Raw genomic sequence first — 22,724 nt, 5'->3', positions numbered from 1 at the left:
AGCCTGGATAAGGCACTCTGTCAGAGTCGGTGCAGATTCGATGGACTAAAGGCGTCCTTCTGCACTGTAGTGATTCTATGAAATGGCCTCTTTCTGTGCAATAATAACTCTTACTTTCTTTATCTTGCTAGATAGAAAGAAATGGATAGGCAAGTATGAACAATAGATTGTAGTGAATGAGGAAAAAGCTGTAGATTTCATCTTAGCATTTTACTGAACTCTCAAGTGTAGATGTCGAACTGTGCTGGAAACACGGCGGTGCCATGCAACAATTTAAAACTCGTGCCCTCATTTTTCAATGTAACAATGAATTTCTACAGAATGGCAATCAGTCGGATTGCGATTGCACTCCTAGTGTCTTAACTCAAAATCCAATTGCTCTTTTCTCGCCTGATCTTCCATCTTAGGCTGGGTGAGAACTGTGTAATACAGCGGGTTCCTGAGGCCTTGTGTAAGGGCAGCGGAGGCTGAGGTACGGAGGTTGCGTCCCCTTTTTTTTTAAACAGCACTAGCTGTTGTAAAGTAGTCCGGCCACTTTCAGAAGCCAGGGAGAAGGTATGTTTGTAAAGTAAGGGAGAGGGTGGGGAGGGTTAAATGGTCAGTGTGGGGGTAGGGAGTCCTGGGGGCTGTTTGGAAGTGGTGGGGGGGGGTAGCCCATGGGCGTGGGTTAGGGGTGGGGGAGCGCCTAGGTTGTGGGTCCTGTGGAGGGCTGGGGATGGTTGGGGGGAGTGGTGAGGGTCAATTCCTGAGGGCTGGAAGGATCCTGTGGGGGTGGGGGGGATGGTGATGGAAGTCCCGCGGCAGGGTTGAGGGGTCAGTAGTGTAATTACCCAGGAGTTAGAAGTTGTTTTAGTTACTCACTGCTTCACTGTGGTACAGTGGTTAGCACTGCTGCCTCACAGCGCCAGGGAGCCTGGTTTGATTCCCAGCTTGGGTTAGTTTGTGTGAAGTTTGCACATTCTCCCCGTGTCTGTGTGGGTTTCCTCTGAGTGCCCCGGTTTCCTCCCATAGTCCGAACGATGTGCTGGTTAGATGCATTGGCCATGCTAAATTCTCCCTTAGTGTACCCGAACAGGCGCAGGAGTGTGGCGACCAGGGGATTTTCACAGTAACTTCATTGCAGTGTTAATGTTAGCCTACTTATGACACTAATAAATAAACTAAACATGAATTAAACTATTGTAAGACAGTTGGAACTACCTGAATTTTGTGATTTATATCGTACTTTGGGATGGTTCCCATTGCAGAACAATTGCCCCAAGGAAGTTTGAACTTTCCAGGCAATTCCCATGCAATCCTTACTTGGGGACCTCGAGGTGTGGTTCCCTAGCACATCTTTGGGTATCTCCCAGTTAGTGCTCCAGAGCCTGGAAGTTATGGGCCTATATCTGTATAATAAACCAAACCGCTAAGCCAAGCACCATGCTCAGTTTCACCCCCTTTCAGAGCATGGTGGGATGGAGGCCGTAGGCCCTGATGGTTACTGACCAACTTGCATTTATACCGAGTCTTTGATGCCCTCACCAGGTAGGTCCCAAAGGCTCTACCAACAATGAAGTGTTTTTGAAGTACAGTCACTATTGTAATGTAGGAAACAGATTATGAAAGGTTGAGTGGATCGTGAATACCATTGGAACCTCTGGAGTTTTAGTTCATCCTGTCATCTGGTATACTTATAACTAGATAGATGATACCAATCTCAGAGGAATGCTAAATAGAGTTGGGATGGAGCTGATGGGCTATTCTGAGTTGTCATGGCAACAGAATACCAACTTAATAATAGCTCAATTTTCAGGAGGCAACAATGAAGGATTATTTTATGGCTGGGAGTAAAAATCACAGAGCCCTTGGGAATGTTATGTTTATGATATCACTATTAGCAGTGAGTGGGCTGCGAGCATTTTCATAATACAGCAGCTGAGCTATAACCAGATTGACTCCTGTCCAAATATTTTTCAATGAATGCCCTATAGTTAAACAAAATCGCTGGTTCAAAGCAGAGTCACGTAGCGGTGGAAGGTGAGTGCAAGTGTTTGGGTTTGGCAGTCTGTTATTCATTGTGAGGAATAGTTTATTTTAGGAGTCATTCTGCCAATGTTTTCCACAGAGTAAAATATTAAAAGCTTTTGATGAAATGGGGTTAGCTAAAGGGAATGGAAGTTGATGGGAAGAGAGTGGGGGTCCTGTGAGGAACAAACTATAGACAGAGTGACAGGGAAGAGTACAAGGGTGCCTTTATCACACCTGTCATATGGTCGCCTTGTGACTGGAGCTGGCATGCTTTTCATTTTTCCAGTGGGAATCTCTGCCTCCATCTCAATTTCCAATAGGGAAAGAATAAACAAGACAGTATTGTGCCGGAACACGGATGACCTTTTAATGTCCCGTTGCTAGGGTGTTGGACGTTTCTAAATGCCAGTAAAACAGAGACACTTCACAGATTGCCCCGTCTGTCCCAATATACAGCAGGGCGAGCGGCGTCTGGGAAATAGAGTAATGGGGTTAACAATCTGGGTGTTGCCCTTTGACAGACTCAGTAGGTTAATAGTAATCCTTCTGTGATCAGCTGGTCCCAAGGCTCCCAGGCTGCAGCCTCCTGTTACTGGTTTTCCCACCGGCCACTTTGTCGATCTGGCCAGCTAACCAGTGAGAAATGGAATTTTAAAAATCGATGGCGGTCTCAGCGTTAATGCCAGGAGGACCTCGGTGTCCCTGGGATTTCTAAGCTGCCCCTGTCCTCCACCATCTTCACCACCATTTAAATAATTAGAGCCTCAACAACATCTTTAATGTAGTGAAATATCCCAGGATGCTTCACAGGAGCATTTATCAGACACAGTTTGACACTAAGGACACATAAGGAGATGTTAGGACAGGTCTTGGTAAAAAAAAATGGGCTTTGAGCAGTGTCTTAAAGGAGTTGAGAGGTATAGAGAGGGGAAAGCCAGTACCGAGGACCAGAACAGCCAAAGGCTAAAATTGGGGATGTTCAAGAGGCTAGAATTCAAGGGAAGAGACGTTGATATTTTTCTTTTTGAATCTGATCCATTTGTATAATTTGTCCATTTGCTGTTCTACATTCTCCACCTGCCACTTTCTCATTTATTCTCAAAAACTTCCCATAAAGGTGAACGTTGATAATTATACAGGATAACAGGGTTCTCATATACACTTGTCTTATCCGTGACTCTTGCCAAAGCAAAGTAGAACTTAAAGCAGGAGAGGAAGTCGGGCAGCCAGCCGAAGCAGACTGGGAGTAAATAACCCAATGAAGGAGTTAAATTGAAACCATAAATCATCAAAGCTCTGCTAGAATTCTTTTCTAGTCATCTGCATCATGGCAGTAGATTACTATCTGCAAATCTCTGGAGACAGTTAAATTTTATATCTGTATTTGTTTGCTTCCATTTCTTTTATTTGTTCATGGGATGTGGGCATCGCTGGCTGGGCCAACATTTATTGCCCATCCCTGAGAGCATTTAAGAGTCAACCACATTTCTGTGGATCTGGAGTCACATGTAGGCCAGACCGGGTAAGGACGGGAGATTTCCTTCCCTAAAGGGAATTAGTGAACCAAGTGAATTTTTAGAAACATAGAAAAACTACAGCACAAACAGGCCCTTCGGCCCACAAGTTGCGCTGAACACATCCCTACCTTTTAGGCCTACCTATAACCCTCCATCCTATTAAGCTCCATGTACTCATCCAAGAGTCTCTTAAAAGACCCTATTGAGTTCGCCTCCACCACCACTGACAGCAGCCGATTCCACTCGCCCACCACCCTCTGTGTGAAAAACTTACCCCTAACATCTCCCCTGTACCTACCCCCCAGCACCTTAGACCTGTGTCCTCTCGTAGCAGACATTTCCACCCTGGGAAAAAGCCTCTGAGAGTCCACCCGATCTATGCCTCTCAACATCTTATACACCTCTATTAGGTCTCCTCTCATCCTTCGTCTCTCCAAGAAGAAAAGACCGAGCTCCCTCAACCTATCCTCATAAGGCATGCCACTCAATCCAGGCAACATCCTTGTAAATCTCCTCAGCACCCTTTCAATCTTTACCACATTCTTCCTATAGTGAGGCGACCAGAACTGAGCACAGTACTCCAAGTGGGGTCTGACAAGGGTCTTATGTAGCTGCATCATTATCCCCGGACTCCTAAACTCAATCCCTCGATTGATAAAGGCCAGCACACCATACGCCTTCTTAACCACCTCCTCCACCTGCGGGGCCGATTTTAGAGTCCTATGGACCCGGACCCCAAGGTCCTTCTGATCCTCTACAGTACTAAGAATCTTTCCCTTTATGTTGTACTCCTTCATCCCATTTGACCTACCAAAATGGACCACGACGCATTTATCTGGGTTGAAGTCCATCTGCCACTTGTCCGCCCAGTCTTGCATCCTATCTATGTCCCTCTGTAACTTCTGACATCCCTCCAGACTATCCACAACCCCACCAACCTTCGTGTCATCGGCAAACTTACCAACCCATCCCTCCGCTTCCTCATCCAGGTCATTTATGAAAATGACAAACAGCAAGGGTCCCAGAACAGATCCCTGGGACGCACCACTGTTTCTATGTTTCTAAGTGAATTTTTATGACAAGCGACAACAGCTTCATGGTCATCATTAGACTTTTCTTTCCAGATTTTTATTGAATTCAGATTTCACCATCTGCCATAATGGGATTTAAACATGGATCCCCAGAGTGTTACCCTGGGTCTCTGGATTACTAGTCCAGTGACAATATCTTTGTGCCACTGCCGCTACTTTCTGGGTTAATTGCGGTGGTTACTTGTGATATTGTCAATAAATAACTACAAGTGACATAGAATTGTGCTGGGTATGGGGACAGTACCAAAACACTATTGGATAAGGCAACAGTACCAGAACTGTACAGGGTATCGTATAATTCTGATTTTGATCGAGTAAATGGGAAATATTTATCTCCTGGGAGATTCCATCCTTTATCCCAGAGCATGGAGCATCATTGGGCGGTAGCATTTTTCCCCGGATTTTCTCGCAGCTGGTTTTCCATTTCTCTAATATGTTGTGGTTTTCTTGTTGATGGCAAGTGAGTTGACTAAGCATCTACCTCAATGACACCCCCTGCAGCCATTAGATATTTTTGAACACTGGGTGCATGTTGTGTTGAAGCAAAGCTTACACAGTGCAAAAAGCAAACCAAGATGAAAACAATTCCCAAAAAGTGACAGGACCGCTAACGTCAAGGACCTAACTTTATAAGGAACCTGTAGCGGTTGAGATTTGTGGATCTCCTAAGACGGCAGTATGTGATGAAAGGATTAGCAGATTGGTGAGCAGGGCCAAGGGATAACGGGTTGTTGCAGAATCGCAAAATCTCACTATTCAGGGCAGAATGAGCCCATTGGAGATCCTGCTGAGTGTTAAACTTTCTCCTTTTATCATCGTTAACTTGTAACATTCAACCCAAGAACATGGAAATTTCTATATCTTCATTCAGCCCCTGCATTTGGGGATCAGGGAATCAAACAAACATAAAACCTGAAAGCACCAGAGCCAGATTCCTGTTTGTAAATCAGGATAGATCGCTGAATAAAGAATACTTTGTGGAAAAGAGCAGATATGATTACAAATAGATTGAAACAAGATGGTGCAAGGAACCTGCTTCTCCCCAGCAGATAGGAAAGACAGAGTCAATAATAAAATACAGGACTTGCAAGACGTCAACATGAAGCTGATGAAAGTATGATCTACATCAACTGCTGTTTTGCCAATTCATGTTCAGACTCTTGGATGTATCCTGCTGTCAAGTTGGTAAAGATAAGATTAAAAAATGTGGCTGATAATCTGACAGCAGAGTGAGTTGTTGAAAGCTTCAAAATCTACAGGGTCGCTTTTCCATGGGAAAGCATGCCTCCTTACTCCTCTCCCAACTTCCCTTGGGGAAGTGGGTGTCAGGGATTGAGGATCAGGCCGGGGAGAGAGGGAACAATTGGTGTATGGGCGGGGTTGAGACTGGGAGACTGAGGAATGGGGTGGGTGGGAGACTGCAGAGTGTGGGAATCAGCATTTGTTGCAGAGTTGGGAATGGGAGTGACACTGAGGAAATGGTTAGTAAAGAGATGAGTGAAGCTTGGGGATCTTAACTGTGGGTGAGCATGGATAGATTGTTCCAGTAACAGGCGAATGGGGGTGGGGTGGGGGGTCAAAGATTCTGAGTGGAAGAATAGAACAATTCTGCTGAGGTTCAGAGTTATCACCTGGAACCGGATTCCAGGGGATTAGAGGGATTGAGACTGTTCACTGCCATTTCTAGCCACATCTGGTGCTGTGCAGGAGAAACCAGCTTTATCACAACAATTATAGAACCTCGGTATGTACAATAATCTTAGTTTTGTGACACCAGTGTTATTTTCAGAGTTTTTCTATTAAATTAAATTCCGATTCTGCAACTGCCATGGTGGGATTTAAACTCACACTCTTTGGTTTATTAGTCTAGTAACATAACCACTACACCACATGAATAAGGGGATTGTTAATGGTTATGATGTTCAGTGTTGCACTTTGTGGCGTTTATTTTCCCATCTGTATATACACTTGTATCATTTTTATTTTAAAAAATGAATGGACAAAAATACAAAACTTTTAGCAACAGGAGACAGAAGCTGCTGCTGGAGTTTCACAGTGTGTGTTCTGTCTCTGGTTATCTGTACAGTCAGCATTCTCTCGCACCAGATGCCTGGTGCATTAAATTGAACTATTCTGGTGTAAAAGGACACTACATCTAACAGTGCTGCTGATAGTTTGCAAGCCTTGCCTGATGCCTGATTCACTTGAAGCCCTAGATTTGTTCCGGTTCTCCTGTCCTTCCCCCGGCACTGTAACTGGCAGACGCCATAGATCAGAATGGGCACCCCGGCGCCAGAGAGGATTAAGTTGCCGCCAGTTGTGCCCAGAAACTGGGGGTGGTGAACTGCCTGGTGTTTGGAAGGAATTCCCGACTGTGAGAATGCAGCCTGTGTAAGGAGAATGGACAACTGCTGCTGAGAGCAGACTCTGTGTCTGGGAGGATAGTCCAGGAAGATGGGTGGGGCATGCAGCTGTGGTCTGGAACACGGCGCATGCGTGCAGCTAAGAATTCTCCAGGTGCTGGCTCCTGCTGTGCTAGGGAAGTGGCATTAGAAGCTGATAGAATTTCATTGTGCCGGATTCTTGCTGTGTGTTCAGTCTGGTCCATGCCAGTATTTATGTTCCACTGAAGTCTCCTCCCATTCTACTTCATCTAATTCTATCCTTCCATTCCTTTCTCACTTGTGCAACTAGATAGTTACTCCTTAAATACATCAATACACCTCAACTACTCCTTGTGGTAGCAAGTCCCACATTCCTGCCACTCTCTGAATAAAGATATTTCTCCAGAATTCCCTATGGAATTTATTGGTGACCATCTGATATTTCTGGCCCCCAAAATTTGGACACCCCCACAAGTTGAAAATAAGTCTCCCTTTCAATCCCTTCATAATTTTAAAGACCTCTACCATGTCACGTGCACTCAATGCTGATGTTGTTTCCCCTCGAGGCCTATCTGCCTGTGAGCATCATTAACAATTAAAGTGACAGGTTTGTGCACTTTGCTCATTTGGAATTCATGTCCTGTTAGAGTTCCTTTATCTCTGAGAGATGTTGACAGATCCTGGACAATGTCTAGGTTTTGCACCCAGTAGTGTACAGCTGAAGTCTGAATTCCAAACATTACATAGCAAAATCTCGACATGCCAATTGGCCCATTGGCTTTGCCAGATATGTCAACAAGTTCTTGTTTCTTGGCGAAATAAGCCAGCCTGTGCCATTGCTTCATGGACACTATTTTCTCTCCTGAAGAAAATCCATTGTTGACTCCAGGAGCCTAGATCTCACCTCAATAGTCCATTGCCCTCTGTAACATCTCCACTGGGGTCTCTGCCTACTGCATTCAATGTTAGACTATTTACCTCCCCACCAGCAGCAGCCCACGGGTTATCACTAATAATTTAATTTCTAAGCTCTGCCATAGTGCAGCTCAGTGGATCAGGACGTTGTGGGTTCAGAACAACCGCCAGAGACCTTCGCCTACAATTTAGGGCGACATTTCTGTGCAGTATTGAGTGAGTGCTGTACTGTCAGAGGTGCTGTTTTTCAAATGAGATGGAAAGGCCCCGTCTGCCTCCTCAAGTGGAGAAAAAATAGACGTTAAATAAAAGATGTCATGCCATAATTTGTACAAAAGTAGGAGAGTTCTCCCTGGTGTTCTGGCCAATATTTATCCCTCAATCAACATCAGAAAAAAACAGATTATCGTGGTGCTGTTTTTGGAACCTTTTAATTTGGCTGGCACATTCCCCCAACAGTAACTACACTTCAAAAATACAATTGATTGGCTCTAAAGCACTTTGGGATGTCCTGAGGATTGTGAAAGATGCTATGAGAATGCACATCTGTTTTGCTATCCCAAATGTTTGTGCAGAATAAAGACAGGAACAGGGAGTTTTGCCTGCATCTGTGTTCAAATGTGTGTAGGAGGCGGCAACAGCTGCCTTAAGCCAGTTGTAGAACAAAAGGCCACGTTATTCATTTATTTAAAATGGGCTTCAAGTTGAAAGGACTGGGTGATGCACGGTTTTTTTCTTAAATCTCCACATCGCTTCAGAATCATTGAGGCCTGTGAAAGACCCGCGAACCCAAACAGTTCAAAGAGCTCTTCAGATTCAGACTTCCAGTCATCTCACTGGTCACCCGTAGCAACCATGCTCTGCAAGGCCGGTCCTTGGATTAGGCTGAGTTTTCTCTCTTTCAGACTGCTACCTAATGGTTCAAATGTCGTGCACACTTCTTGTTCTATTGAGGAAAAATAGACTCTGCAGCACTGCTGCACCGGATTTCCCTTTGGTTATTTCCTCCCATTATTTCCAATATCTGCTTTTCCATCACTCCACCGTTTTGTCTGCTGCTATTTTAGGAGATGAGTGACTACATCCTGGCACAATGTTTTATTTTTTAAATAGATGTTGGTTTTTAAAAACCTTGGACTGCGAATAGCAGGTGTGGTCAGTTGATAACTGAGCTTCCCCTAACCTTGTCACTGTGCGTTGCTGTTTAAAAGAATTAAAAGAGGAATTTGCATTTAGAGGAACGTGGGATTCGGAGGAGACCATTCAGACCCTCGAGCCTGTCAACCACTCAAATATGACATTGCTGCTCTGTATCTTAGCTCCATCTACCTACTTTGGTCCCATAATCATTAATATCCCTAACATAAATCTATCAATCACAGTTTTGAATTTCTCCGTTGACCCACTCCCCATCCCCAACATCATCCTGAACCTCAACAAGCACTGCAGATTTCCACCACCCTTTGTGCTAACTGACATCTGGCTGAGTGGACAAGCCCTAATTTTAAGGTGATATCCCCCATTCAGGAAAGCAGTAGCTCTTTTATCCTATCAAACCTTTTAATCTCTTTAAGCACCTCAATTAGATCACCCCCTCAATCTTCGATACCATTCAAGCCAAGTCTATTGATGCGCGATTAAATCACTCGGGAGGCTAGATAGGACCCGGGGAAATAAAGGCTTTTATTACTGACAAGAATGGAGCACACTATATACAATACAATCCCAGACTAAAGGGTCTCCAGGCAGTGCAGTGACCTTTATACTTCCCCTGGTAGGCGGAGCCAACTGGAGTGTACCACAGAACAATATCAACAGGTAGAACAGCCCAACCCTAACACCAACAGTGACAACAGTAACATATCTACAAACCCCATAGTGCTGACCATCCATGGCTCAGCACTCATAGTGGTAACCAACTATGGTTCACCACATCTATGCAATCTGTTTTCATAATTGAACCCTTTTAGCCCCTGTGTTATTCTGGTGAATCATCTGTGTTCCATCTGTCAAGGTCAATATATCCTTTCTAAGATGCGTGCCTGGGAATAAATGCAGTTTACTCCAGACGTGGTTTAACCAGAGTTTGGTATAGCTGTATCAGACTTCCACCCCTTTGGATTCCAGCCCCCCTGAGTTGAAGGTTAACATTCCATTAGCCCTTTTAAATTTATTTTTCTGCATCTGTACAAAAGCTTTTCGTAATTTCTGCCCTCCGACCTCTAAACTTCTCTATTTATTCCTATTTTCAGCCCATTTAGAAAATGCTCTGATCTATTTTTCTTGGGTCCAAATTGGATGACCTCCTATTGTCATGTATTGAACTCCATCAGTCACAGTTTTGTCTATTCTGTCAATGTCCCTTTGCAATGTTCTGCTTCCAGCTACAATATTTACTGGACTACCTAACTTAGCTCAATGAGTAAACTCTGATCATTTCATCCAAAAATTCCCAGTAAAGATCCTTAAGGGACACCACTAGTTACAACATCCCAATTTGAGTAGATACCCATTATCCCCATTCTACTCCCTAATATATTTCTTTAATTGAAGCCAATTCAGTGCATTCTGGAAGTCCATAATAATATCATCCGTAAATGTCCTGTCATCTACCACATTAGGTATCTCCCATAAAAAAATTCAACTGTGCTCACTTAGACATGAATTACCATTTACAAATCCAGGCTGGCTCTTTCTCATCAGCTTATATTTTCCAGTGTTCAATCATTCTGTCCATATATTCTAGGAAATTTGCCACAACAGTCGACAGGATAATAAACTAACAGCTCCAACAACATTCAAATAGCTTGACAGCATCCAGGGCAGCATGGTGGCAGTGGTGAGTACCGCTGCCTCACAATGCCAGGGACCCAGACTCAATTGAGGCCTCGGGTGACTGGAGTTTCCACATTCTCCTTGTGTCTGCATGAGTTTCCTCCCACAGTTCAAAGATGTGTAGATTATGTGGATTAGGCATGATAAATTGCCCCTTAGTGTCAGGGGGATTAGCAGGGTAAATATGTGGAGTTACGAAGATGGGGCCTGGGTGGGATTGTTGTAGGCTCTGCACTGTAGGGATTCTATGAAGAGAGAGCAGCCTGCTTGATTGGCAGCCCCATCCATCACTTTAAATATTCACACTCTCCACTACCAGTGCACAGTGGCATAGTGCGTACCATATAGAAGCCACACAACTCACCAAACCTCTTTCAATAGCACCTTCCAAACCTGTGACCTTTACACCTAGAAGGACAAGGGCAGCAGATGCATGGCAACACCATCACCAGCTGCAGGTTCCCCACCAAGCCACACACCATCGTGAAACAAAATATGGGTCAAGGAAATGTGAATGGAATAACAGAATAATTACTGTTGCCTGAATAAAATGTGGGCAAAGGTTAAAAACCAAAATTGTTGAATTCCATGTTGGAGTATGGAAAGCTGTAAAGTGTTTAATCAAAAAATTAAGTGCTGTTCCTTTAACTCATTTTTTAGTTTCTTTGGAACAGTGCAGGAGGCAAAGGTCAGAGAATTAAAATGGCAGACAACTGAAAGCTCGGGATCATGCTTGAGAAGGTGTTTCACAGAACAATTTGTGTTAAGGCATCCCAGTGTAATGGAAGCCACATCATGAGCAGCAAATGCAGTAAATTCAAATAAATCACTTGCACTTGAATGGAATGGGGGCGCTGGAGAAGAGCAGGAGGTGGGAGGAGTGTTGCAACTTCTGTTCTTGCATGGCAAGGTGTTATGGGACTTTGAGGATGATTGAGGAGTGGAGCATGGTGTTACAGAGGGAATAGTCTCTTTGGAATGCTGTCAGGAAAGAAGAGGGGTGTTGGCCTCACATTCAAGATGTGCAGAAATGGAGGATGATCCATTGAAGCTTGAGGGGTGGGAGGTGAAGACGAAGGAAACCCTACCGTGTCTCAGTGAGGGAGGAGAGGAGTGAGAGCCAAAGTGGGGCAATGGAACTGACATAGTCGAGGACACTACCAACTATTGTAGGAAAAGATCCTTGGTTGACAGAAAAGAAAGACAAATCAGAACCATTAGTATGGAAGGTTATGTCATTCAATCAAATGCAACAGAGATGTTGGAAGTAGGAGAATGGAATAGAGTCTTAATAAGAAATTATAGAATCCCTGCAGTGCAAATGGAGGCCATTCGGCCCATCAAGTCTGCACCGACTCCCCAAAATAGCATCTTACCCAGCTTTATCTCTATAACCCCACATATTTACCTGTTAATCTCCCTAGTCCATACATCTTGGGACAATAAGGGACAATTTAGCAAAGCCAATCAACCCAACCTGCACATCTTTGGGCAGTGGGAGGAAACTGGATCACCCAGAGGAAACCCAATCACCCAATGCCAGAATTGAACCCGAGTCCCTGACACTGTGAGGCAGCAGTGCTAGTTACTGTGCCGCCCATATGGGGCATGAGAAAGTGTAGTTGAGGTAGCTGTGGGAATCAATGGGTCCGTAGGCTATCAATAGTATTCAAAATCTCCTAAAATGGAGACAAAAGTCCAGGAGGGAAAGAGTTGGAGGTAGACCATGTGACGGGGAGAAGAGGATAGAAATTGGAAGTAAAGTTGAGGAAATCTTTCAGTTCCAGATGAGAGCAGGAAGTGACATTGGTACACTCATTACAAAGGGGAAAAGAGATGAGGGAGAGGACCTGAGTAGGACTGGAACAAGGAATATGGACAATATCTTCTAAAAGGGCAGGTTTAGTAGTTCCCATGTGGTTACCCATAGCAACACCTTTTATTTGAAGGAAGTAAATGAAGTTGAAGGAGATATTGTTCATGAGCAGCAGAGGAGGGTGATGGGGATAGGGACCAGTTGTGCCTCTTTTCGGGGAAGAAGTGGAATGCTCTTATGCCGTCCCGGTGAGGGATGGAGTGGACACCCATCGTGAAGAGGAGATGGTTAGGTCCGAACACTGAAAACTGTTAAAGTTACAGAAGAGATCAGAAGAGTCACAGATTTTATTGGGAAGAGACGACTAGGGGAGAAAAATAGTTGATCAGAAGAAATCTGTTCAATGGGGCAGGAGCAGCTGAAACAATGGGTCTACCAGGGCTGACCTCCTTAAGGATATTGGGAAGGAGCCAAGAGGGCTGTTTGGGATTAGGCAACTTTATCGTGATGACCATACTTGTATAATGCCTTTCACAACTTTGGGATGTTCCAAAGTGCTTTACTACCAATGCAGTACTTTTGCACGTTGTAATGTCGGAAATATGACAGCCAATTAATGCATAGAAATTTCACACAAGCAGCAATGTGATAATGACTAATATATTTTTATGATGTTGGCTGAGGGATCGGTCTGGACACTGGGGAATGCTTATCCAACTCTTCAAAACCGTGCTGTGGGATTCTTCACATATATCCAAGAGAGCAGATGAAACTTTAGTTTAATATTTCATCCATCTTTCTAGCACAAAGCAAGTTCACACACACACTGTGGGAAGTCTGCCGCAGTGTTGTAAGCAGATTTTGTCGGAAATGGTGGGATTGCAATTCCACTGGGATCAATTAACCAGGAGCTTGGTAATGAAAGGTGCTTCCTCTGTGATAGAGCTGTTGAGTCTCTGGACTATGGCTGTGAACAATGATTGCCAATTGTTTATACAATTCTTCTGCCTTATAATATTTCTTAAAAGGGATGATTTAGTGAGGAACGTTTGTTAGTAATACTTGAACTAATCTGCTGATACCAGGCAGCCTGATTTGGATCTTTCTAAATGGACCAGCCTAATCAGTTGTATTTACACTCCAAGCCCTTCATAACAATCACTCTTAGTTGTTGACGAATCTGGTTATAAAAGAATACTGCAAGCTGGAAAGTGATGTTAATCCTGACTTGAATGAACTAGGAATGTTGTCCAGGATAATGAGAGAACGTCTCTGCCCACTTTGCTCTGGAAAGAGATTGTGGGAATCCAGTACATGCAGCAACATCAGAAAAAAAGCCTTGTATTTACACAGCACTTTTCACAACCTCCAGATGTCTCGAAGCTCTTCACAGCCAGTGAAGTACTTTTGACGTGCCATCACTGTTGTAATGTGGGAAACACGGCAACCAATTAGCACACAACGAACTCCCATTAACAGCAATGTGAAAATGACCAGATTTACATGTTGACTGAGAGAGAAATATTAACCAGGGAGAATGCCCCTGCTCTTTGAAAGGTTTCTGTGGGATTTTTATGTACTTTTTTTTTTAAGGAAAAGGTATATTCTGAGAGCCTCTACATCTGCAAAGCTAAGCAATGAAAGAGCTAAACTTCGGCCCAATGCCAAAGCATTGGTCACATTCTAAGTCTGATGGGTATCGAATTGAAGTCTGTAGATTGGTTGCCAGGAGAAAATTCCCTCCACTCTGTATTAATATCCAGAAGTCCATGTAGAATTGCGGATTATCAGTTATATTCCTGTTCAAGTATTTGGAATTCGGAGATGTTTAATACTATATTCCTAGGCAATTCAAAGTCCTTCATTCGAGAACATTTGAGTAATCCAGTATTGAAAAATGTTAATAACGCAGAAAACTATTTAGTACTAACTTGAATGAACCAGTTATGTGAAATCAGTGGTTTGGGGTTTTTAAAATGGACTATATTCATTGTGGTTCAGGATCATAGTGAGAATCTGAGTTTGTTTCTCCCTCTCCAGGATTCTGGATTTGATATTTGGGGTTGCTAGATATTACCCCATTGGGGGAGAAGACAAGAAATAGAAGTTTGCAGCATGGAAACAGGCCCTTCAGCCCAACTTGTCCATGCCGCCCTTTTGTTTTTAAACCCCTAAGCTAATCCCAATTGCCCGCATTTGGTCCATTTCCCTCTATATCCATCGTACCCATGTAACTATCTAAATACTTTTTAAAAGATAAAATTGTACCCGCCTCTACTACTACCTCTGGCAGCTTGTTCCAGACACTCACCACCCTGTGTGTGAAAAAACTACCCCTCTGGACCCTTTTGTATCTCTCCCCTCTCACCTTAAACCTATGCCCTCTCGTTTTATACTCCCCTACCTTTGGGAAAAGATATTGACTATCTACCTTGTCTATGCCCCTCATTATTTTATAGACTTCTATAAGGTCACCCCTCAGCCTCCTACGCTCCAGAGAAAAAAGTCCCAGTCTATTCAGCCTCTCCTTATAACTCAATCCATCAAGTCCCGGTTGCATCCTAGTAAATCCTTTCTGCACTCTTTCTAGTTTAATAATATCCTTTCTATAATAGGGTGACCAGAATTGCACACAGTATTCCAAGTGTGGCCTTACCAATGTCTTGTACAACCTTCCTCAGAGTGTCAGCTTTGCTCAGTTGGTAGCACTCTTCTCTCTTGGGTCAGTAGATTGTGGGCTCATGTCCCACTCCAGGGGCTTGTACACATTACAGTGCAGTTCTGGAGATGGGCTGCATTGTTGGAGATGAAGTCCTTTAGCTGAGAGGCTAAACTGAAGCCCTGTCTGCCCTCAGGTGGACAGAAATGATCCCATGGCAGTATTTGGAAAAGAACAGCATAGTTCCCCCTGGTGTCCTAGTTAATATTTATCCCTCAATCAACATCTCAAAGTAGATGATCTGGTCATGACCACTTTGCTGTCTGTGGGACCTTGCTGAGTTTCCTGCATTACAATAGTGACTATACTTCAATAATACTTCACTGGTTGTAAAACATTTAGGGATGCCCTAAAGCTGTGAAAGGCATTATACAAACGTATGTCTTTTGTAGATGGCATCTCTAATAGTTGCCTTGAGGACAGAATTTCTGCCCTTATTTTGGGAGATGTGAGAGTGCTTAAAGAGAAGATAAAAAATGAGGGGGTTTAAAAATTAAGGAGTTAACATCCTTTGAGTTTCTCATCTCATTCTTCGCAGCTTAAGAGCCACATGTGTGTAACTATTAAAGAAGTGGGGTTGCTGTCTCTGTTGCTAATGTGTCTGTTCTCAATTGATGAATAATTGAGCTAAGTTTCTGACTGACTGCTATTGTTTCAGCTGAGAAAGTGACTTCGCTGGGAAGGGACTGGCACAAGTTCTGTCTGAAATGTGAGCGATGCAACAAGATCCTGTCACCAGGGAGTCACGCTTCAGTGAGTACCTTTCCACTGAGATTTCTAAACTTGGCTGAGAATGAGCAAGGCCAAATGTGAAGGGTATCACCTCACCGTCAAATTACCATTGATGCACTCGTACATTGTAATCCTGTCACAGTACACTGGGTCCCATGTACCACATATACCTTATATGGTGCACAGGATACAGCACATATCATATATACCTGACACACAACACAGCACATTACATATAACTGACATGGTACACAGGATGCGCACACCACATATACCTGACATCAGTGCTCGGCACAACATCGTGGGCCGAAGGGCCTGTTCTGTGCTGTACTGTACTGTTCTATGTTCATACACAGGGCACTATACAGAACACGTATATAAATTAAATGCAGGAAAGTGTGAAGTGATTCATTTTGGTACGAAGAGCACAGAAAGGTAATGATAAAATAAAGAGTACAATTCTAAAGAAGGTGCAGAAACAGAGGGACCTTGGTGTGTATATATGTATTAGTCAGGTCAGGTGGTAGGACGGGCTGAGAGTGGTTAATAAAGCATATAAGATCCTAGGTTTTATTGGAGTACAAAGGCAAGAAGGTTACGTTAAATCGAGAACAGAGGTTGCAACAAAAATTCAGGCCTGGCAGCATCCATTGTGGGGGGACAAAGCAGAGTTAATATTTCAAGTCCGTTTAACTCATCTTCAGAATTAAAGAGGGGGAGAATGTGTTAGGTCTTGGCATTGCGGCAATACATGGATGGGATTTTTTTTTAAAGGGTTTAAGATGGAAGAGAGTCTAAAGTTATTGAACTCCATGTTGAATCCTAAGGGTTGTAATGTGCTTAATTGGAAGATGAGATGCTGCACCTCCATGAGTTGGGTTCCTCTGGTTATGATGAACTATTTAAGACCCTACTTTGGTCACAGCTGGAGTATTGCACTAGTTCTGGACACTGCCTTTTGGGAAATATGTGAAGACGTTAAGGAGGGTGCGGAAAAGATTCCTGAGAATAGTGCCAGCAGTGGAAAACTTCAGGAGTGAAGATAGATGGGAAAGGTTAGCACTGTTTCCCTTAAAAAAAAGACTGAGAGGAGATTTATGTGGGGTCTGGTTAGTATAGATGGGGAGAAATGGGGTTCCGATTCATGAAAGGATCGCAAATGAGAGGGCACAGATTTGAAGCAATTGGCAAAAGAAGCAAAAGGAATTTTTTTTTCATAGTGGGTAGGTAGGGTCTGGAAATCACTGCCTGAGAGTGTAGTGGAGGCAGGTTCAATCAAGGTATTCAAAAGGGAATTGGACTATTATTTGAAGAGGAAGAATATGCAGGGCTATGGGAAGAAGGCAGGAGAATGGCAATAGGTGAATTGTTCACTTGGAGAGCTGGTGCAAACATGATGAGCTGAATGCCTTCTTCTGTACTGTTAACAATCCTGAGATTCTATGTATGAGGGTGTCACTGTTTCGAATTGCTCATGAGAAAGTGGTGGTGAGATGCCTTCTTGAACTGCTGTAGTCCATGTGCTGTAAGCGTACCCACAATGCTGTTAGGAATTGTTCCAGCATTTTGACCCAGTGACAGTGAAGAAAGTTCCAAATTAGGAAGGTGTGTGGTTTGGAGGAGAACTTGGACGTGGTGGTGTTCCAATGCATCTGCTGCCCCTTGTCCTTTGAGGTGGTCGAGGTCTTGGATTTAGAAGGTGTTGTTGAAGGAGCCTTGATGAGTTGCTGCAGTGTATCTTGTCGATGGTATCCATTGCTGCCACTGTGAAGCAGTGGTGGAAGAAGTGAATGTTTAAGTTGATGGATGCGATGCCAATCAAGCGGGCTGCTTTGTCTTAGAACAGTCAAGCTTCTTGAGTGGTCTTGGAACTGTACTCATCCAGTGGAGAGTATTCTATTACAATACTGACTTGTGCCTTGTAGATGGTGAAGGGGCTTTCACTTATAAATATTTCAGGTTATATTCGCTTTATTCATGTGAACATCTTCATTAATTGTTGAGACTAGCTTAGCCAGAGAGCTAAAATGTACTGACACATCTCATGGTGCACATTGTTGCTTACAAAGAGATTAAGGACATTTCCTTTATTGCAGAAGAAACATTGATGTGTTTTTTGCATTCATTCTTTATTGAATATTGATGCTAGTGTCCAATGCCATACTCGTCACTCTGTGGGGCATGCCTAAACCTGCAGGCTTAGCTGGCCCTCCCTTCCAGGCATTCTAAAGAATATTGTCTGAGATCACCCTCAGCAAGGATATTTGAAACACTGTGGGTAGATGCAAAGCCCTGTAAGAACTCTCTGCTAGCTAGCACTCTGAGATGGACCCATGTGTGGACAGTACTGACAGTAAGAAGTCTCACAACACCAGGTTAAAGTCCAACAGGTTTATTTGGTAGCAAATACCATAAGCTTTCGGAGCACAGCTCCTTCGTCAGATGGAGTGGATATCGACACAGCCATTTGGGTGTCTCATTTCCTACATTTGACTGGCTGTTCCCATTCCTCCACATTCCTGACTCCACCATCTGTCATCTGTCCTCCCTCTTCCATTCCTCCATGTTCCCTATCCCGTTCTCCACACATTACAATCCCACCGCACAACCCCCACACGGAGCTTCCATGCAAGCTGCCATTCTCCTGGTTCCATCCTTTGTGCTGCAGAATTCAACAAAGAAAACCGTTGACCTCGGATACAACTGCACAATGCTGACTGGCGCACACCAACTTTAAATGAACATTAACCAGAGTGTCACACATTCTTATGCGCCCTTGACTTTATCTTGAAGGGAGGAAGTAATTATTTTTCAAAAGCAAGAGCATTGAGTGGTTGTTTCTCAGACTAGAGGAAGGCATATTGTGCAGTTCCACAGTGGTCAGCATTAGAAATCCTGCTTTTCTTGATACCTATTAATTACCTGGACTTGTGTGTAGAGGACACTGTTTCAACATTTGCAGGTGAAACAAAACTTGGAAGTATTGTGAACTGAGGAGGATAGTGATAAACTTTAAGCAGACATAGACAGGCTGGTGGAATGGGTTGACAAATGGTAAATGAAATTTTACCTTGGATAAAAGAACAACTAGAGACAACGTACAGTTAAGAACACAATTCTAAAGGAGGTCTAAAACAAAGATGTCTGGATGTATATCTGCACAAATTGTTGAAGGTGACAGCACAGGTTGAGAAAGTTATAAAAGAGGCATCTGGGATCTTGAGCTTTTATACATTGAGGTATAGGGTACAAAAACAAGGGAGCTATGAAGAACTTCCATAAAACATTGTTTTGGCCTCAACTAGAATATTGTGCCCAATTCTGCAGGACATCACACTTTAGGGAGGATGTGAATGCATGGGGAGCATGCAGAAAAGATTTGCAAGAATAGTTCCAGGGATGAGGAACTTCAGTTATGTGGTGACTTGATCAAAATCATGAAGGATTCATACAAAATAAAGGAAGGGGGGGGCGGGGGGCGGGTGGTGAAATTGTCCCCATTAGTGGAAGAATTGAGAACCAGAGAACACTAATTCTAAGTCAATGGCAAATGATTACATGAGGAAAACATTTTTACAGCAAGTGGTTAGGATCTGGAATGCACTGTCTGAGAGTGTGGTGGAGTTGGGATCTGGAATGCATAGTCTGAGCGTGTGGTGGAAGTAGATTCAATTGAGGAATTCAAAAGGCAATTTGGAAATTATCTGAAAAGAACATTTGCAGGCTGTGAGGCAAGAGCTGGGGAGTGGGTTGAAGATAGTTGCTGTGTTGTAATTGTGCTGTGCAGAACATTCCAGATCATAGCAGCTTGAAACAATCTCAAGTTTGCCAATTACCTTTAATAGTTCATTCTTTAAAATTATTCTGAAATATTCAGTGAAATAGGAACAAGCTCTTGTCTTCTGTAGTTATTGCTTTGAAGTACAATAGTTTTAATTTGACTTGTTTGTTTTGGGGGTGAATCTTTGAAATTTTCGTGCTACGTTGACCTGAGGATGCTTTAGTTATTGAGTTTATTCAAGATGGGTGGATGGATTTTTGATTACTTGGGGATAGTATGGGAAGGTTTCTAATGGAGGTAGGCGATGGGTCATGATCTTATGGATGATGGGGATGTCTCAAAGGACTGAATGGTTTACCCCTATTCTATTTTTATGGAAGACAATTCATTTTATGTTTTTGTAGCACAGTAGTTAGCACTGCCGCCTCACAGCGCAGGGACCTGGGTTAGATTCCAGCCTTGGGTGACTGTGTGGAGTTTACACATTCTTCCCATGTCAGTGGGTTTCCTCCAAGTGCTCCGGTTTCCTCCCACCGTCCAAAGATGTGCAGGTTAGGTGGATTGGCCATGCTAAATTGCCCCTTAGTGTGCGAAGATGCTTAAGTTAGGTGAATTAGCCAAGGTAAATGCACGAGCTAAAGCTTTAGAGTGGAAGGGAGAGCTAGGTGGATGTACTTTTGGGGAGTCGGTACAGGCTCGATGAGCCAAATGACCTCATTTTGCACTGTCGGGATTCTACGTAGAGAGGCCCGTGTAAGCCCAGAATATGGAGTTCAAGTACTGGCCTTACAAACCTGCAATTGTGGGGGGAGGAGTTGGTTAGTGTTGTGCCTATTTCTTTAGGGTGATGATGCCAGAATTAGCAGTGGGACAACCTGCGTTCAATCAAGGCTTGTCTTTTGAGTTACTGCAAAAGCCGATGGACCCATTTATTCAGGAGCCCCTGTTACCAGGCCCCTCACTGATGCTGTGTCCTGTTGACGGAATCATCCGCAAAGTTTATTTCCAATGAGCCTCCACCCAATCACCTAGCTCCCATTCCTTCACTACAAACGAGGAGTAAAATGCTTCTGCTGAAATTATAAAATATGCCGGATGACATCAACCTCGGAATCAGTTGATCAGTGAAGCGACTGACCTGTTCACAGGGAGCTAAGGAAATGAATTGAATGAGCTCTGGCCTAGGAAAAATAACTTAATGTGAGGCATACATGTTGAGATTATAAACAATGTAAACACAATGAGTAAATGCCCATTAACAAAGATGAGTTGGATGTGATTAATAACCATTCAGTGTGAATATCTGGTCATTTTACAACTATCAGGAAAGGCTAACCAGGCTGGGGCTCTTTAGAAAAGAGCAAGATGGCTTGTAGATTACTTATAAAATTATGAAGGGTTTTATAAGGTTGACATTGAGAAAATGGGGGAGGGGGAGTTATTTCTGTCAATGTGAGGAAGGCAGGTTCTGAGTTGGAGGAAATTGGACAACTGCTGAGTGGAAGTTGTGGGGTGTTGAGGGTAATCAGCACAAGAGAACATTGGTGGGCTCGGTGAAAGGGTGACAGTTGAATCCACCAGGGTGCCTGTTGACTGGGCCTGCCTAATTATGAAGCAGACTGGTTCCCTCCAGAGACCTGACGCAGAGCCTGAACAGGAGCTCTCAATGTCTTCCCATAAGTGCAGAAGCTTCTAATGTGTGTATCCAAACTTGAACTTGGTGGTCTGCTGGTCACTGTGAATTAAGATGATTGACCGTATCGGGTACTGTCAAGTTGCTTCTCTCAGTAGAGGGTTGGACTGGTTCACCAGCCTACTTGTGCCTCCTTGCTTATCATGTTACTTAGATATCTTACTGTGCTAATGATAAATGGCCTAAATCCCCAGGATGTCAGGAAGAGGAGCTGCTTGAATGCTGGGCTGTTGCAGTATTTAGTAATGGAAGGCATGTGTTTCCAATCCCAACTATAATATTAGTTTTGGCATTCTTAAGGTCTGCCTTGCAATGTTTCTGACAGGACTAATCCACAATATGTTAAACCTACCAGTGTGGCTGAACAGCACAGAGAGATGTTAACCACTCTGAGACAGAGAAGTGCCTCATGCTACTAATGCAGTCACATTGTGTGAAAATATTGCTCTGCTATAAGAAAATATAATGAGGTCCAGTGTTCTAAGCTTTTATAATCAATGAAAGAGTCTTAGGCCCATTGTTTTTATAAACCAGAACATAGAAAAACTACAGCACAAACAGGCCCTTCGGCCCACAAGTTGCGCCGGTCATGTCCCTACCTACCTAGGCCTATATATAGGCTTACCTATAGCCCTCAATCCTATTAAGTCCCATGTACTCATCCAGAAGTCTCTTAAAAGACCCTATCGAGTTTGCCTCCACCACCATTGACGGCAGCCGATTCCACTCACCCACCACCCTCTGAGTGGAAAAACTTACCCCTGACATCTCCTCTGTACCTACTCCCCAGCACCTTAAACCTGTGTCCTCTCGTAGCAGCCATTTCAGCCCTGGGAAAAAGCCTCTGAGAATCCACCCGATCTATACCTCTCAACATCTTGTACACCTCTATCAGGTCACCTCTCATCCTTCGTCTCTCCAAGGAGAAAAGACCGAGCTCCCTTAACCTATCCTCATAAGGCATGCCACCCAATCCAGGCAACATCCTTGTAAATCTTCTCTGCACCCTTTCAATAATTTCTACATCCTTCCTGTAATGAGGCGACCAGAACTGAGCACAGTACTCTAAGTGGGGTCTGACGAGGGTCCTATAAAGCTGCATCATTATCTCCCGACTCCGAAGTATTAATGTATATAGGGTAAAGACAATGGAGTTAGGTTACAGATCAGCTATGATCTCATGGAATGATGGAACAGGTTTGAGTTCCAAATGTCGTCCTCCTGTTGCTAT

The 22,724-nt window shown here is 43.6% G+C and overlaps 1 protein-coding gene across 1 annotated transcript in view; it reads left to right on the top strand.

Moving 5' to 3' along the window:
- The window catches only part of crip2 (cysteine-rich protein 2), a 51,062-nt gene that overhangs the window by 5,796 nt on the left and 22,542 nt on the right, over positions 1-22,724 (top strand). Inside the window, exon 2 of the mRNA XM_078233581.1 lies at positions 15,946-16,040. Within this exon, the coding sequence (XP_078089707.1) occupies positions 15,946-16,040 (95 nt within the window). The remainder of the gene's footprint in view (positions 1-15,945; positions 16,041-22,724) is intronic.

Source organism: Mustelus asterias, chromosome 18, assembly GCF_964213995.1.
Source record: "Mustelus asterias chromosome 18, sMusAst1.hap1.1, whole genome shotgun sequence".
In the NCBI taxonomy this organism is placed as follows: domain Eukaryota; kingdom Metazoa; phylum Chordata; class Chondrichthyes; order Carcharhiniformes; family Triakidae; genus Mustelus; species Mustelus asterias.
This window is presented reverse-complemented; position numbering and strand designations above follow the sequence as displayed.